Source organism: Podarcis cretensis, assembly GCF_951804945.1.
Source record: "Podarcis cretensis genome assembly, chromosome: 7".
Taxonomy (NCBI): Eukaryota; Metazoa; Chordata; class Lepidosauria; order Squamata; family Lacertidae; genus Podarcis; species Podarcis cretensis.
Window position 1 is genome coordinate 59,009,061 of NC_137176.1, and position 18,230 is coordinate 59,027,290.

Sequence of the window (18,230 nt, forward strand, 5' to 3'; positions counted from 1 at the left end):
GGAAGGGCAACTTGCATACTAGGTCGTCTTGAAACTGGCAAGCTAGAGCCAAACATGCATCTATTCAGCTAGTTGAATGGCACAGAGGCAAAGCTTTCCAGTTTACCCTCATGGTATTTTTTGTTTGAAAAATTACCTCAGACCTCAAGTCTTACAAGCGTGTGAAACGTGTTCTGCATTTAACAGAGCTGAGTGCTGTGGCTTGGATTTCTCATGCATTTCATAGGTATTCAATGATCTGAATTGATTAATAAGTGTTCCTTTTGCTGATTTAGGGCTTATCCTCGCTTACCTTTCCTCTGCACTTTACAGGCATGGCCCACGCTTTAAAGCTCTGTGTCTGAGCGCTCAGTTTTTTTGCTCCAGAGCTTTCCCCATGGAAACCCACTCTTTAACACTGTGAAAGCTTGACGGTGGAAAAGGAGTGCTCAGACACAGAGCTTTAAAGAGCAGAGCTGTGCCTGGAAAGTATGAGGGGCAAAAGTTAAGCGTGGTTAAGCCCTTACTCTGTTTTCCAGACTTTCTATCTAATCATTTGTTCTAATATTCTAAATTACCCTGTCATCTTGTGTTCTTCTGTATTTTAAATGTCAGTAGTGAATACTATTAAATATATTTATGGTCATGAATGTAAGATTAAAAAATAAATTATATTTTACTAGGAAAAAAGTTTAAAACCATTCTTGTGGAGATGAATTCTAAAAGAACCAGAGTGAGAGACCCTCCTCTGCTCACACTTCCCATTCACTCTTGCCCAGTGACATGGCCTGAAAAACACGAGTTCTTTTGTTTCTAGCTCTTGAACTCCAAACACAGGACCAGATGCGTGAGGAGTAGTGGAGATAGGAGCTTCTGTTCAGCCATGCTATACTTCTGGGGTAAGTACATATGCTATTAGTACCCCTCTTTTCTAAATCCCTTAAAGTTTTTTCCCCCCTCTCATAAGACTAGGCCCCAGGGTCATCCAGTGCAACTAAGTGGATGAGAAATTCAGGACAGACAAAATGAAGTTCTTAAATTAGGGAACATGTGGTGATGGTCATGATTTTAAAAGGGGGATTAGCTTTATCCTCCATGGATGACTGTCAGTGGCTACTAATCATGATAGCTATTAGTTTACATGCTTCTCTTCTTTTTGTAGAATACACTGGCCATTCAACAAACGGCATTAGTTATACAATTAAATACCCACAACTATTGTGCTTGCAAAGTTTCCAAAGGCAGCACACTGTTGGACCAATCTGCTAAGGATTTTAAAGTTGAAACACTGAAGCAATTAGTTTTTACATTGCATTTGTTTTGATTGCACCAGTGAAAGAATTCAAAAACTTTATTGACCTATAACCTGATTAGAATATGCCAGATGAGAACCAATATTGTACAGAAAGTTGTACAGAATTTACATAGAAAACTTTACAGAGCTGTACCATATACATTTTTCCATCTGAAAATTTTTTCTACATCCACTGTAAGACAGAATGCTTGACAATCTTTTCTTTAACCATCAGAGCACAATTCACAGTATGAATACATTTCCAATAAATTTAAAACCATCCTCAAACCATGCCAGATTTGTTACTTGAATATATTCAACATTAAATTCTGTACATAGTGAAATCTACATCAAACAACCAAAAAAAAAAAAAAAAAAAAGGAAAAAAAGTGACAGCGGACAAAACCTAGACTTGTTTGCAGTGATTCAAGTTCCAGTCCTGAAGGATCATTGCGATGGCTTATTATATTTAAAAGCCCTATCACAGGTATATTACAAACAGTTAAAGTCAGTTGTAACATTTTCAATCTGTTTTCTTGACAAAAGGCAGCAAGGCTAGCTTTTGGGATACAGATGGAAAAAAATCAGAACTCAACCCCTTACTAGTGCATTTGGTAAACAAACGTACAGGTCTCTAAGAAATAAAAGAATGCAGGAATAACTATATAGTGTTTAGGACTTTATATTACAGACCTGCATCTCTGTACATTTTTTTCCACAGAAGGATGATTACCTATATCTCAGACAGCCTGAGTGTGCAAAAAAAATCTCCAGAATAAGAATTCCACATAGTTGCTAGATCTCTTACATGAGCAATCTTTTCATATCTTTTACTACAAACTTTTCTTTTTTCAAAATGCAGCCCTCCTGAGTTGTACTTCTGTCAAAGTTCAAACTTCTTAAATGTGTTAGTTCTTTGGGTACATCTTAAATTCACACCCATCATAAACATCTTTTGATATATATCTCTGTCTAGGAAAGTTAAGAGGCTATCACAGTCCAGGCTGACAACAAGACTGTGGTGAAACTGGCTCTATGGTCAACACAAGCCAGTGGAGGGAGAGAGGGAGAGAGAACCCACTGGAGAACTAGAGTGTTGCAAGCCTAAATTACAGTTTTAATCTGTATTGTGAACCCGTAGATGCACACTTCCATATCAAGAGAGCCCCTTTGTATGGACATTCAGTGCAAGTGATCTTGGTCCTTTGTTTCCTTAGCCACACTACTGCTTGGCTGTTCCCATTCCTTGGTCTGGTGGCTGGGATATTTGAAAAACTACCCCTATCCGCAGAAAAAACCTTCGCAAAACAGCTCGCAGCTCAGGAATCAGATCAAACTGCATTATTTCACACAAGAGAGGATAGTAGAATGATGCGTGAGCTCTGAACTGTTGAATGGGGGAAAAGGGAATCCTGTTAGTTTTGGGGGAATGAGTTGACAACCCACCTACATAGAGACGTTACATCAATAATTATAGCAAGAATTAGTGAAATACAAAGAATCTGCAGTGGCTTTCCAAAGTGAAGGAGGAGGCAACAGCAGAACTGAAATGAGGTGTTTCTAGCTACTTTTGATTTAAGCAGCTTATCCTAGCTCAAGGAAAAATAATAATGAAAAAATCCAAAACAATTCTATAAATCTTTCACAGAGGAACATTTTGGTGTTCCTTTCCTCAAGATATTTTTTTTTTTAAAAAAACCAACAACTTTCTTTACCATGATTCTCAAAATGCGATGAAAGGTGAAGGGAGAAAACCATCCTAAGACAAATACACAATAATTCTAGAGTACTGGGAGAAGTTAACACCCTTCAAATTAAAAAAAATGTACACCATCCTATGCACATAAGGACACATGATCTCCACCATAACTTTGCCTTTTCTTTTTTGTTGGAGCAGACAGAGCCAGATCATTGACAAAACAGCAACAGATGCTATGTGCTTTTCTATGACTAATAATTGTTTTACTATTTTTCACTGGAGTTGTTAACAAAAACTGGGATTCCAGCAGCGGAGTGCTACATTCATTTATCAGATTTGGTTCAGAGTCTGCTCCAAAAACAGTCAGGAAAAGGGCAGAGTGTGGCTCAATCATGACGTATCTCCATTAATCATTATGCATTTCCCTCTCTCCCACAACATTAGTTGGAATTTTTTCAGTGGAGTGGCCCTGATTAGAATGTCCCAAAGGCCTCAGAATACATATAGGTCTTGGATACTACATTTTATATATGGTGCACACAGCATATTGGGTAGGACATTTCTCATGGGGTCTCTTGAATTTGGGGCTCCTGAATAATCTGGGGTGCTTAGATGTTTTCCATTAGTATCTTGAATGAACTGTGCATATGTGGTGGTATCTCTGTAAGCTGAGGAATTTGGGACAGGAGGTGGGTCCCTCTCTGCTATACCCATGGCCTCCAGCAAAATTATCATCCATGAGGCAGCAGGAAGGAACCAATTTATGTTGGAAAGGCAGCATCAAGGGCATGCTAAAGCCCAGAGTCCAAGCCTGCCACAAACTACTTGATGCAGGGACCCAACATACACTAAATCCTGGATAACTTGATTAATCAGTAATCAGGCTGGGGAGAGTCCCCCTTCTATTTTCAAACTCTGCAGTCTTCAAAAGTGTCCCACTGAGGCCTAGAATCAATATTCAGCATATCAATATTCAACCTATCTGAGATTATTACTTACCCGATCATCACTTATTTTTAGGACCTTTGTTAAGAATAAAAGTAACAGGCTAGTCCAAGCTTCCCGATGACTTTCTGATGTTAAAGTAAGGAAGTAACTGAGAGCTTCACTGCAGACACTGCAAAGCACAACAGACAGTTCCAGGTGTCAGAACAATTAGCTACAGAAGGAGTTTTGTCTACAGTTGTCAGAAAAGTAAGAAAACCTTTAAGCGGTTCGCAAAAATATAAAAGAAAACATTATCAACAAAAACAGTTGAACATGTATTTATAAATATTCAAAAGAATTAAAATCAATAATAGTAAATAAAACATGTAACTTCTACATGTCTGTGTTGGCTTGCCGAAACAGGCTTCTATGGAATAGCTATAAATAAATGATTCACTGATCACATAAACTGGGTGTAGTCCTATCTCAAAATGGGCAGTGACACTGATCAAAGAAAAGGAAAATGTGCAGATAAGGCTGAGTAGTAGGAGAAATCAATGTTTACAGTACTGACAAACAAACCAGCTGAATGACAACAGGAAATTCATTCTTACAGATAAACTGTATAGTTTATACAATAATGGCATCATGTTGAAATGACAGAATCATAAATGCAAGGTGCACTTGTAATGCAGATCAAATGCAGAGTCTTGTGGCACCTTAAAGACTAATAAGCTGATGATGGTATAAGCTTTCATAGAGCACAGCCCACTTTATCAGATGCATGAAATATTTGTTGTTTCTGCTGCAACAAGTAACATGACTACACCTCTGCTAATTATGCAGAATGACTTATATGTTTTGACGCAACTACAACAGTCATGATCTCCTTATGGAAAGGAATTGAAAAGATAGGACTGGGAGGGGGGCGGGATCACGTAAGCCAGGATTATCTTTGCACACTACACATTTTCATTTCAAGTAAATATTCAACACATTTGCATACTACAGAATTGAATGGTACACTTTCATGTTTTGAAAGTTTGTGAATGGGTCCTTACTTTAGTAATCTCCGCTGCACTTCCTCCCATGCGTCTTTGCGACTTTCATCCATATACATACGGAACAGAATGCGTAACCCACAGGCAAGGCTACTTGTCTCTTGTTTCAACAGGTTGGGCTTAGATTTTCCTTTGAAACCTGTCAAAACAATATCACTATTTAGACTGCACTTTATCGGAAAGCCTACTTTGGAGTAACGGGTGGGATCCAACTTAGCTCTAAGGTAATGTGCTTGGTGAAGCGGACTGTTATCCCTCTCTCCCCTTTGCCCCTTTAGTCTGTTCTAGAGGAGCAGATTTAGGGAGAGTCATGGGATGATGTGCACAGGGGGAGGAGAGGGGGAGAACATTCCATTGCACAAGTGGAAATTGTTGCTCTGGTGGGACATGTTAGTAGAATACTGCCCAATGTGTGTAGATGGGCAGGGAAAAGAATGGGGATGCACAAGCTAGTTCACATAATGTTTATGGTACCCATCTACTTTGAGCAGGAAGCTTCAAAAATGCAAACAGATTTATATTAAAACATGCTTCTCTTTGTCACTCTTTATTGCACATATCAGAATAAAGTAATATAGGTAAAGGACCCCTGGACAGTTAAGTCCAGTCAAAGGCGACTATGGGGTTGTAGCACTCATCTCGCTTTCAGGCCGAGGGAACTGGCGTTTGTTCACAGACAGCTTTCTGGGTCATGTGACCAGCATGACTAAACCGCTTCTGGTGCAACAGGACACTGACAGAAGCCAGAGTGCACGGAAACACCGTTTACTTCCCACTGCAGCGCTACCTATTTATCTACTTGCACTGGCGTGCTTTTGAACTGCTAGGTTGGCAGGAGCTTGGGCAGAGCACGGGAGCTCACCCCGTTGCAAGAATTTGAACCACTGACCTTCTGATCAGCAAGCCCAAGAGGCTCAGTGGTTTGGACCACAGCGCCACCCATATCCCTATAAAGTAATATAATATTATTTTGAAAGTCCTTAAAACTCCTAAGTTTTACCTGCTTTCCACAGTGCAGTTCTTTGCTCATTGTTTGAATTGAAAGCTTTAGCAAATTTGTGAGATTCCAGCAAACAGTCCAGCAACTTGAAAAGCTGCTGGGATGTTAAGAAGCGATACATTCCTTGATCTTGTGTATCCACGTGAACATTAAAGTCTACTGCATCTCTCTAAAGAAAAGAAAAATGGAATTGGCATTCATATTGCTAAATAGTTTTAATATGATCATGAAACTGCTCAATACCTGCAGCAACTAAATGGTGAAAACTATTTACAATTGCATTACTCTAGTTTCTTTTCCTCAAAAGCAGATTGATCTGAACTTTGCTTTTACTTGATGTCTACTCACACATTGTTAAATCTCTATAGTATGCCACTTGGGAGCTGCTTTTTTAAGCTATAATCCCTTGAGGCTGGGGATGTACATGAATGGGTGGGAAAGACTGTGTGTGAGCTTCCTACAAATCTACATCACTGGCTCCCAGGGCACAGAGGAGAGTCAAACGGCAAACAAGGACATTCCCATTAGACCCGTGGCATATTATACCTAGAAAAAGAGGTTTCTTTGTGTACTGTTAGCCTGAATTAGAGGCACTTCAAAAGTTACACCAGAAGCAGGGGAAATAAAGCATAAAGGTCACTGGCAGTTCTTTCCCAGGTTCTATATAAACTTGCCTACGCTCTCGTTAAGAGAATTTTCTTCCATGGAAATTCAGGAATTTTCCAGCAGAAAGCAGATGTTACAAAACAGACCACTGAACCAATAAATGGAGAATAAATGCACATCTCCAAAGGCTGGAACTGGCAAACTGTACTTACCTGTGCTGCAGCAAGATTCTCTGCATCTTCCTTTTTGCTGGTTGCTGGGAAGAAGACGATGTTGTCGATTGTTTGAATGAGTTCCAGTTGAACGACACATTTGATCAACAGAGCACCAAACAGTTTCTGGTCAGGAAATTCTTTAAAACAAAGCACAAAACAATAAGATCAATTTAAGCAAATGTTTAAGTACTCCCAAGATACTTACACTGCACAGCAGTACAGTTGCCAAGACATATTACTGTATGATTTAGTGGTTCTCAATAGTGGTACCCAAGTCTGGAACGCCCTTCCCTTTCAGGCGTGTTCAGCTCTAACACTAAGGGAGTTTCAACAACCGGTAGAAAAACCAACTAAGCATTTGGCTAAAATGGCACCCCTTGCACGACAGATGCCATTATGTTATATTGATAATATGTTGTCTAATTTTATACTAAGTTGTATTTCAACTGAATATTGTTTTGTTGTATTTTAATGTTATTCCTCGCTCTGGGATCATGTGAACAATGAAGAGGTGGTTATAAATAATTTAAAGAATAAAATAAAGTATCCTGTGCTACCTCTTCTTTATCAGTGCAAACAAAGGTTGCTAAAAAGCTAAGCTTAAATTTTCAGGCTATAAATGACATTTTAAAAAGCATCTGTATCTTCTTAATATATCATGTCCAAGGTAAAGAAGTACAATCATTTTAAAATGCAAAACTGTTTCATAGGCAACCTGAATGAAATATATTCTGCAGCAGTCCTGGACGCATCACCACTCTCATTTTATACAAGCACAGCCCAGAGCCAACAAATCATAAAGGAAACTTCTGCGCAGACCACAGGCTTTGGGCATCCCTTCCTCTTTTTAAAATCAGCACTTGAAAAGTCATTCCCAAAGTTTCAAGGAATTTTGGAAGTAGTCTAGAGCCCAATGTATGGAGCAGCAGGGAAAGGGGGTGGGGAATAGGGAGGTCTTTGCAGCCCAGCCTTTGTGAAACAACTCCTTAAGGAAACCACTCACTTGCAGGAGGCTTGTTTTTGCTGGCCTCCTCACTTGCTGGTAGCCCCACAATGGGCTGAAACTGTCTTCTATCTGAAGATCTTGGTTGCACAGACTCATGGATATCTACAGATTTCTGAGATAGTGTATCCTGAAAATGGAAAGAAATAGCAAAAAGCACCCTCAGCAAAACGAAGTTCAATGTTGAGGAAACCCTACTTTGGAGCATATTTTTGTGAACCTAAATTTTAGTTACCACTTGACAGTCATTATGTCTCCTAGAAGGACATGGGTACAGTTTGCTATAAACACAGTTGTCAGAACTTCTAAAAATGAATATTATTTGAACTGCTCTAAGGATAAATAAACTGAACTCTTCTTTCATCTTAGAATATTTAAGGACCACACAGTAACAAAACTCAAAAGCAACAAAGACTTGGTGTCACATGAACAAACCTCAGGTTCAGTATTCCGTTCTCTTTGCCTCCTCCTGCATTTCCTTTTATCCAAACTGTGCAAGCCATGGGTTTAGAAGCAAAGGCAAATGTTTGTTACGAAGGCGAGAGAGTGCAAAGGAGGAAGGGGAGTGCTGAGCTCCAGGCTAGTTCATGTAATACCAAAAAAATGGTTTGACACTGTGTCCGAATCCAGTCAACATTTATGAGAAAATTAGTGTAACAGACCAATCCTATGGGTATTTATTCAGATGTTAGCTGTCATCTACAGTTCACAAATGCAAATGTAAGGAACCTGCAGACTTCAACTTACAACAAAAAAAATGGTCTAAGAAAACCTCTCTTGTTCTACAAAAGGTACACTTTACTCATATATATGAAAGCATTTCCCCTGCCATTTTCACATGGAAAACATACCAATTGTTTCTCTCTTCCAGGAGATGGAGGAACAATATCTCCCCCTGCTGGCCGCCAAGTTAAAAGCCTTGAAAAAATAAAACATAAGTTCGGTCACAAACAGAAGTAACATCTTAAATTTTGAAGACAAGAACAGTGATAAACCTATTTTGCATAGCATTATGAGCAGGAAAGGAGACAAAAGTTACAGATAAAATGTTCCAAGGCTACTCATACAAATAAATATAGAATGAAATTCTATTCATAGGAAATCCATTTGAGCTCAGCCTGAGATAGCTCTTTCCCCATAGATTGGCGTTCAGTCAAGACAAGACTGTTTACCAATTAAAGAAGGCAAACAGGCACTGATGTGATAGCCTTCTCCTGGACACAAGGTGAAATCTGTGATGACTGTATTGTAAAACCTCAACACTTTTATAAAAAAGAGGGGCTTAATTGGGCTAATAAGCAAATTCAATGCAATTCAGAATGATTTAAGAAAAGAAGAAAATGCTTTTAGAAAGGAAGAGAAGCTAAAACCTACTTATTCCATGGTTATTTTTAAAAAATTGATTGGGAGGCACTCAGCCTGCCCCTTGGCTGAAGCAACTGGCACCAGAGGCCCTAACCAACAGGAAGTGAGGGAGAACATGTCCTAGAATGGCTAAAGCTCAGTGGCAGCGCACAAGCATTGCGTGCAAAAGGTTCCCAGGTCAATGTTTGGCATTTCCAAGTAAGGCTGGGAAGGAGCGCTGCCTGGAACCCTGGAAAGCTACTGCCAGTCAGCGTTGACAATATTGAACTAGACACAGGGACGTCCAACTCCCAATAGACTGTTATCTACTGGCAGTGATCTACCCACTGTCGTTGAACAGTCCAAAGTTGTTAAGCTTTTTTTAGGCCTGGGGGGGGGCAAAGATCTGCCAGGATCTACCAGGAACACCCTGCGATCTACCAGTAGATCATGATCTACCATGGCTGAACTAGAAGAACCAATGGTCTGGCTCTGAATAAGGCAGCTTCCCATGTTACCCAGTTTCCAGATTTAGCCTGTGCATATGCAGGTCTCCATTTATGCAGATTCACAAATAAGAGAAGCTATACAGAAACAAAAAGGGCTGTATTTCAGTGGCAGAGCACATGCATTGAATGCAGAAGATCCCATGTTCAGTCCCTGGTAGGGCTGGGAGAGACGCCCTTTCTGAAAGCCTGGAGGCTCACTGCTAGTTAGCGTCAGCAAAGCTGAGCTAGACGTACTAGTACAGAGCATCATTTTGCGGCACAGTAATTCAGTTTTACTAGCAAACCAGAGGTTAAACTAACCCTTTCCCAGCCCCTGGAGGAGCGCAGGGAGTGTTGATGTGAAACACAGTTTGGAAAACTCTGTACTAGTGCCTTGACTTGGTATGACATATCTCCTATGTATGTATGCCGTAAAAGCCAAGCATAGACAATAAGACAAGTATATAAAAGTATGCATAGTTCTCATGCCAATTAAATGAAAGGGGGAAATCTCTTACGCATGGGGAATCGTAGTTTTGAAGATATCCAGCATACAGTTGCAAGTCTTATCCCAGATTTCAAGGGTAAACTTCTCACCATTTAAAATGACAACATTTTCTAGGCAGTTTGTACCAGACCGTGCTAGTTGTTCATTGTCTGAAACACAAAACAAAGGCATTGGTTTGTTCATGCTATACAGAGTAAATTGTTTCATTGTGTACAATAGCTTGCCTGCACCTACCTTGCTGAACACACCAGTACAGCTGGGCAAATATATCATCCAAAAGGACATCACTAAGTACTTCCAAATACTGGGTGAATACATCACATATTGCATAAAGTGCATGGTTGCAAGTTGTTGTCATCCACTCAGCTTTCTAGGAAAAAGGAAGAGGGAACTTAGCAATGAAGGAATTAGTTAGAATGAAGTTGAAAAACAAAGTAGGGTCAAATCCTTCGAGTGAGATTGGATCAGGGCTTTTTTCTCAGCTGCAACACGGTGGAACTCAGTTCCGGCACCTCTCAGGTGGGTGCCATTGTCATTCTAAGAGAAGGAGGGAGGCATTCATGGTGAGTTCCAGGCACCTCTTTTTCTAGAAAAATGGCACTGGATTGGCTATTTTTTAAAAAAACAGCTGTAGTAAGATAAAATCCAGTTATATGGAAAAGGCCTTTCTAACTCCAGTATCTCGTTAGTAAAGTGCTTTTCACAACCACAAGAAGATTAAAAAGCAGACGTTTTGTCTAAATGAGGAAAACAACTATTTACAACAATCCAGCCCTGGGCTTAATAAACTGAGATGGGATCTCTTTACCCCTCTGATTCAGAATGGCATTATGGAAAGAGATTTAACTGAGGTGTTATACTGCTATTCACCATGCAGATATAAACTCCCATGTGCTTCAACATTAAAGTCTGCCATCAAGGGACGCCATATACAGGTCTGTAGATGGGGATGAAGCATAGAGGCAAGGGAACACAATGGCAATTCTACAATATAGCCATTTGGGCAGCATCTTATCTGAAGAAAGGTTTGAGCAAAAGAGCTTATGACAGCAATAGAAAAATAAATAGAACTCTAGTCGTAAGTCATAAACTATACCTACTTCAGTTTGTTGTTCTGGCAATTTCATGTTGTCAAATATCCGGAAGACAATCCGAAACAAATCCTGCCACCAGTGTTTTTCATAAGTATGGCCATACGTTTTCATTATTTCAAACATAACCGTTAAGCCTCTGGAATAAAAAGTAAATGGCAAATATGGGAAACCTGAGCAAAACAGAACATCTCAGCTCCCAGAATGACTTTTAAAATCTATTTTTAAACTTGAAGGAGGATCTTGAAACTAGTAAGAACAGGCACAGTGTACCCAATAGGGCAAGGTCTGAAGGCATATGATGCAGTAACCTTACAGCGCCTGCACAAAGAATCCTACATATATGCCATCTTAAGTTTCCATCATGAAAGAAAGGAAGGACAAAAATAAAAAAAGGCATTTATGTGAAGCGAGGACACAAACTCTTACCTACGCAGTTATCTTCTAAAGTTCACAGGGAATTATGAATCGTTACAAAAATGCAGTTTACAATAGGATTCAGTTCTGCCAAACATCAGTGATATTTTTTTTTTAAAGCTGAGGAGAAGATTCAGATTTGATTCCCATCCCCCTTTGCAAAGCAAAGAACTTCCAAAAGTTTCTATTTAAACTAAGATTTCACACGAGAACAGAAGCATCTGCAATGAAATGTGGTAAGACTATGCAGCATTTTTCTTCGCTGCATTAGAAATTCAATTCTAAACACCATTTCCCTTATTTTTCCAAGCTGATGGGTAGGTGAAGAACTGCGAAGGTGGGTGAAGCAATAATATACATGCACTGAACAGAATGTATTTTACTGGACACAGAGGAATGTTAATCTCCAAAACAACAACAACCCAGTTTTAATGCTGTATTCACACATTTAAGAACATAAGAGGAGCTAATCTGTCTGTAATCTTGCCGTCCACAATTCAATACCAGATACTGCAAAGGACCAGTGTCTTTTTATTTTGCTTTCTAACTTTTATGTGTAGATCGGAGATAGAAATGCATGCTATCAAATTCTGATCTTAAAGGTTCTGTGGCAGTGAAGAAAGATGTTTGGGGGCTATGTGCTGTTTCAATACTTTTTTTTTAAGAGCCTCCTATATAAATAACTCCACTTTTCTCTTTGCAAATAAGTTTAAAATTTTAATGTGCTGTTGAATGGTTATTTTGGAAATTTAGAGATCTACATTTAGAAATCTACCCCCTTACAGAGAGAACCTATATCTGCTACACTAAATACCTGTCTCTAACTATTTACATATTTACAATGAATTTGCTAAGCGAAAATAAGTCCCTATAGCAAACAAAGGGATATAATTGCATAACTGTTATGAGGACCTGTATTCTCAGCTTTTCAGTTCCTTCCAAGATGCTGTCTCCTGCTGATAGTCGGATTGCTTATATGGCAATAACAATGTTATTTCCCACCCATTTCTTGCTTGAAGACTTGCAAGTGAAACAAAATGTATTAAAAATTTGAATTACAAATATGGCTTGTTACCTGGTTCTTACATCTAATTTGCATCTATTGATGATACAGGAAAGCTCAAAGAGAATTGGAAACCATCCTCTCACCCAGACTCTGTCTTCTGGAGCTACATTCATATCATCACTGGTATATTCTTTGAAAGCCTTAGGGAGCAAACATAAGTTTAATACAGCAGAAACACAGTATTAAATGCAATTTCTACGTTCTATACCCAGAAAATCATCATGCCAGTTGATGCTAAATAAATTATAATTTGTTTCCTAGGTAAAGCTACTTTAACTATCACATATCAGGCCCTGATTCAGAGAGGTTTCTATAAACAGCAGCAGTTGTGTGGGCAGTATACGACTAACTTTTACTTAGAGGACACCTATAGAAATTAATAGACCTGCCTTTATAATGCTCGTTAATTTCAATGGGCCTACTTTGGGTAAGACGTAGTTGAATACCACCTTGGATCCAACTATTGCCTTCATCAGAATTTCCGAAAGGATGTTAACAAATGCAATAATTTATTACACCTATAGCTTGACATCCAATGGAGTTGTTCAACTGACATGTAAGGTGTTTACAGAGGAATGAAGCCATTTCCAATTGATCCCCCTTTCCCGTAATCTGCTCTGAATTCAGGGAGGGGAGTTGCCAAAAATTGTTTCCTTCTCCATCCTGCTGACAGATGGATAAAAAACCAAAAATGCTTTTAATAAATAATTTATAAAAATTATTTATAAAAACTTTATTTAGATTTATAATGCAAAGAAGAAGACACAGTATTTGCATAGCCAGCCAGATGGGCAGGGTATACCATATTTTTCGCTCTATAGGACACACTTTTTCCCCTTCAAAAATGAAGGGGAAATGTGTGTGCATCCTATGGAGCGAAGATGCCATAGCCCCGCTACCCTCTCCTGGCTGGAGAGGTGACACGCGGCTATGGAAGGAGCCTCTATAGAGGATAGCAGCCTGCTTCCCGGAGCGCCGGGCGCGCTGAAATCAGAGCGCCCGGCGCTTTGGGAACACACCTGCAGTTCCCCGCAGGGCTCCCCATGCTGCGGATAGCAGCCTGCCACTCGGCAGGAAGGGCGCCCTGAAGCAGAGCGCCCCTCGCGCGGGGCAGACATCGCAGCGCGGGGAACCCTGCAGGAGTTCCCCGCAGGGCTCCCCTCGCTGCGGATAGCAACCTGCCGCCCGGAGCGAGCGGCGCCCTGAAACAGAGCGCCCCTACGCAGCGTGGGGAGCCCTGCAAGAGCCATAGCCCCGCGACCCTCTCCCGGCTGGAGAGGTGACGCGCGGCTATGGCAGGATCCTCTTTAGCCGCGCGCTACCCCTCCAGCTAGGAGAGCGCGTGAGGGGCTAAAGAAGCCATAGCCCCGCGACCCTCTCCCAGCTAGAGGTGACATGCGACTATGGCAGCAGCCTCTCCGCTGCGCCTTTCCGCTGCTCCCTGACCTGCTCTTTGGGGCTGGTGGTGGGCTTCCCCCGCCAGCCCCAAAGAGCAGGTCGAAAGGAACCTGAAGCCTGGAGAGTGAGAGGGGTCGGTGCACACCAACCCCTCTCGCTCTCCAGGCTTCCAAGGTAGCCGCCTGAACGGCACCTTGTTTTAGAGCGGGAAAACAAGAGGGGGGAAATTCTCCCCCTCTCTGCGCAGCGCCTCCTGTCGCTTCGCTGAAGGGGCGCTGGGCAGAGAGGGGGAGAATTTTTTTTCTTGCGAAAAATACGGTAAATAATAAGGGTCTGGTGACTTCTGTTTCAGTGTATCTGAAGAAGTGTGCATGCACATGAAAGCTCATACCAATAACTAACTTAGTTGGTCTCTAAGGTGCTACTGGAAGGAATAAAATTATGGTTATTGTTGTTGTTATTGTTATTCATTCTGCTTCCTAAATTCACTTTGGTGAACAGCACCTAAAATTAATTTTAAAGCAATTCCTAAATCATTTTTAAATAATCTGGAATACATACTGTAAATTCATTAAATACTATTTTGGGATTATAAAATATATATCACACATATCTTGGAATTAATATCTTTAGAGAGAGATTTTTTCTGACCAGACCCTCCAGAGGCCATGGTCTCCGGGGGTGGGGGGGAATGCTCTAGCCTTGGTTGAAACTGCATCATATTCAGAAACAAACGTCATCCCATGAAATTCTCTCCTCTATTTTACACCAGAACATTTATGGTCAAGACTTAGCAGATGAAGCTGTACATAAATACTACTATCACCTATAAATTATACCTGTGGCCTTTCTGATACATATTTTGCACAATGACGAATAAGGCGAATTGCTTCCATACTTGTATCTGGAAAAGCTGCATTGCATGCAAATTCGGACAAGCATTTAACTGCATCCTGGAAAGAATCTATAGTTGCTGGGAAGTGTTTCTCAAACACAATTGCTGGAAGGAAAGAAAGTACAGATGAGTAGTTAGAATATCGGCCCTTTAAACCACAGTAAACAACTTCTAAGATTTTTTAAGATACAGATGTTATCTTGATAAAATCAGTGGGGGTGAACCAGATAATGCTGGACTTCAACTCCTAAAACCCCCAGCCAGCTGGGGATGGTGGGAGTTGTAGGCCAATGGCATCTACTGATGGGCCACAAGTTCCCTTACCTATGCAGTAAAGCAAAATGATTTTTATTAAGTATTATTATTTAAGTTTTACCACGCAAATAAATTCTGAAGCTAAAAAGCAACACAGTAAGAACACAATATATTATACCTCCTGGCAAAAGGCTGTAAATTATACATGGGTACTCACTGACAATGTGACCTGTAGTTTGAAAGGCAAGTTCAACTATACTTTCATCCTGATCAGATGCAGCCAGATGAAAAACTGAGAAAATATTCTTCCATCCTGAACGGATGTTTGCTGCTTGGGAGTTTACCATCTGGGCTATGCAGCGAACAACCATGTCACGAATGGTTGGAGATCTACAACAGAGACAAAATTTACAAACAATTTAGTAGTTAAAACTCTAAGCTTTAGCTTTGTACACTAGAGAATGAGAGAATGATTTCAGGTAGCTCACCCATTACACATCATTTATTACCTGTTTCTTTTCATGATATGTTCAAATGGTCTTAAGAAGTCCTTCTGGAATCGGAAATTAGCAAGTTCCCCTTTTTCTAAGAACTTCATTGATAACTGCCTTAAGGAATCGACCGCGAAAATAGCTACATCTTCATTGGGATTACAGCCAACCTAGCAAAGCCAAGTTGGAAACTCATGATATGCAATGTAAAAAGCAAAAAATATACATAATTGTTTAAATCTGTAAATAACTGTATGGCAAAACCAGCAGGAAATTATACAAAAACATTAAAAATGCACCGTTTCCTCTAAGTAGAACTATTTATTAGCATAATTATTTTCTAAAACTTTTCTCAAAGTCTAACTTGCAGTAAGTAGTAATTAACTGGTGGTATCTTCAGCACTCAAAATGCTGATGGGGCACTTTTATTATATAGATTAAAAAGTCCAATTGGCTTTGTGGAAGAGTTAGTAAATATGAGGCATACCTTATTGAAATGATCTCCAATAACTTCCCAGATTCTAGACCACTGAAGCCTTATTCTCCCCATGTTATAGTAAGAAATCTCCACTATCTTCTGCAGGCTAAACATCCGAGGATGAGTGGCAGACAGCAGTTCATCCATAGACACAGCACAAAGCCATCGAACAAAATCCACTGTTAAATCCACAGAGAATCCACTTAATATGTATTTTTTAACAAATGTTAATACACTAGTATGGTAAGCAGTGTCCAAAACTTACCAATAGCATTTCCATCTAGCCTTGTAGATCCTGTAAATATTCTGTCAAAGACACAATTTAACAAAACAGTGTAAGAATTTTTCACGGCAGATTTCCTCAATATATACGAAGATGATTAAAGGTCAACAAACCCTACCAATGAATATTTGACATAAATATATATGTGTGTGTTTATATTTATACACAGGGGACGGCCATTTTAGGCATGTCCAACTGATGTGCGGTTGCCGATGTGTGGGTCTTTTGGACCTGGGAAAGGGAAGAATGGGGGCGTGGCATGCTTATACACACTCCCCCGATGCCTGCAGGGGTTGGGAACGGAACCCCTGCACAAAATGGTGACTGCTTGTTCATATACTGGGAGCTGTGTCCCTGCTGGCATTACTTGCCAACAACTCCATTTACCAGACACACACCTCAACAAGCTCCGCTTAGACCAAGTGGGGGGAACCTTGTTGGCTCCCACCTCAGCTTTGACAGGTGGTTAACCCACCTGTCAAAATCCCCAAGTCAGAGGTTGAAAATGCAGGAAGGCTTACAATGCCTGCCTCGTGCTGATCCTCTCAAAGTTTTGCAGACATCCCCTTGCTTCCCCTCCCATGCCAGAGGTACAAAGATGGGCAAAGTGGATCGCAAACGCATCTGAAGTCCTTCTTTCCGCCCCCGCAACCTTGCCAACCCTCTCCATTTCGCCCTCACTAACTCAGTTGTATCATTTAGTTCTTTGAATCAACAAAGATTACTAGAGCATTACTAGAGGTAGTATCATTAAAAAAAACCAAAACGCTAACAAGTAATATGACTATTTCTAATGCAGCCAAAATATTTATGCTACTATACAAACATCACAGTATCAAGCAAAAGGCAAATACAATACCATACCTGTCTACAGCAACAACAACACTTTGTGAGCTAGTTTCTCCAATGGATTCTTGAATACTTGCAATCTGCTTCCAGTCCATATTTCCTCCAACTAGCAGATACATCAATTTTTAAAAGAAGGGATGGATTGTTGAAGGGAGGAAGGAAAAAAAGTAACTTTGCAAACATTGAAATAATTATATGTGCTAGAAATACTGAAGATAACGGTAAAAATGGATGAAATCTGTGTGCTAGAGTTAGGACACACACCACTTCGCACTGCAATGTCATCTGGCTATTGTTAGGAGCTGTTGTCTGTCAACGTTATGAATAAAGGCCCAATGACACAGACAGCTCTTTTACACAAAGACTGGTGACTTTATGTTAGTAGAAATAACTTTCACTTGTGCAAGAAAGGTTTTCTAATTTTGCTCCCCCCCCCCCCGCCCCAAATATCCACTGGACTCCTTATATTTCCAAAAAGGCTACGCCTGATAATCACAGGGCTCTCTGGAACAGCATGGAATATGATGGAAGAACTATGTACTAGTGCAAAGTCCTGTTGAAAATAATACACCTATGTTAGTCCCCTTCAGTTATTTCAATAGGTTTACTCCAGTTATGAATAACTTTGGATACAATCCATTCTTATTTTTAATTAAAATTGTATATTGTGCTTCATCTGATCAGTAGTAGCGGTTCACAACATAAAAATACAAAATGGGAACACAAAATACATAATAAAATGAAAACAAACCAATAACTCCCCATCCCACAAACACAATTTAAAAGGCCACAGAATGTTAATCAGCCGAAGGCCTGGATATAGAGAAACAAATATTAAGGAACAGTAAAATAAGGAAATCTGAGAAGAATCTGTACAAACGAA

General features: G+C 40.1%; 1 protein-coding gene across 1 annotated transcript in view; it reads right to left on the reverse strand.

Annotated features, from left to right (window-relative positions):
* Positions 1-1,315: 1,315 nt before the first annotated feature.
* The window catches only part of ARFGEF1 (ARF guanine nucleotide exchange factor 1), a 77,657-nt gene continuing 60,742 nt past the window's right edge, over positions 1,316-18,230 (reverse strand). Inside the window, exons 23-39 of the mRNA XM_079983251.1 lie at positions 17,363-17,453; positions 16,481-16,521; positions 16,225-16,394; positions 15,756-15,907; positions 15,464-15,636; positions 14,936-15,096; positions 12,708-12,838; positions 11,225-11,354; positions 10,359-10,494; positions 10,135-10,273; positions 8,636-8,702; positions 7,785-7,914; positions 6,779-6,918; positions 5,961-6,129; positions 4,961-5,099; positions 3,972-4,089; positions 1,316-2,660 (exon numbers count right to left, since the gene is read on the reverse strand). Of these exons, the coding sequence (XP_079839377.1) occupies positions 2,496-2,660; positions 3,972-4,089; positions 4,961-5,099; positions 5,961-6,129; positions 6,779-6,918; positions 7,785-7,914; positions 8,636-8,702; positions 10,135-10,273; positions 10,359-10,494; positions 11,225-11,354; positions 12,708-12,838; positions 14,936-15,096; positions 15,464-15,636; positions 15,756-15,907; positions 16,225-16,394; positions 16,481-16,521; positions 17,363-17,453 (2,252 nt within the window). The 3' untranslated portion in view covers positions 1,316-2,495. The remainder of the gene's footprint in view (positions 2,661-3,971; positions 4,090-4,960; positions 5,100-5,960; positions 6,130-6,778; positions 6,919-7,784; positions 7,915-8,635; positions 8,703-10,134; positions 10,274-10,358; positions 10,495-11,224; positions 11,355-12,707; positions 12,839-14,935; positions 15,097-15,463; positions 15,637-15,755; positions 15,908-16,224; positions 16,395-16,480; positions 16,522-17,362; positions 17,454-18,230) is intronic.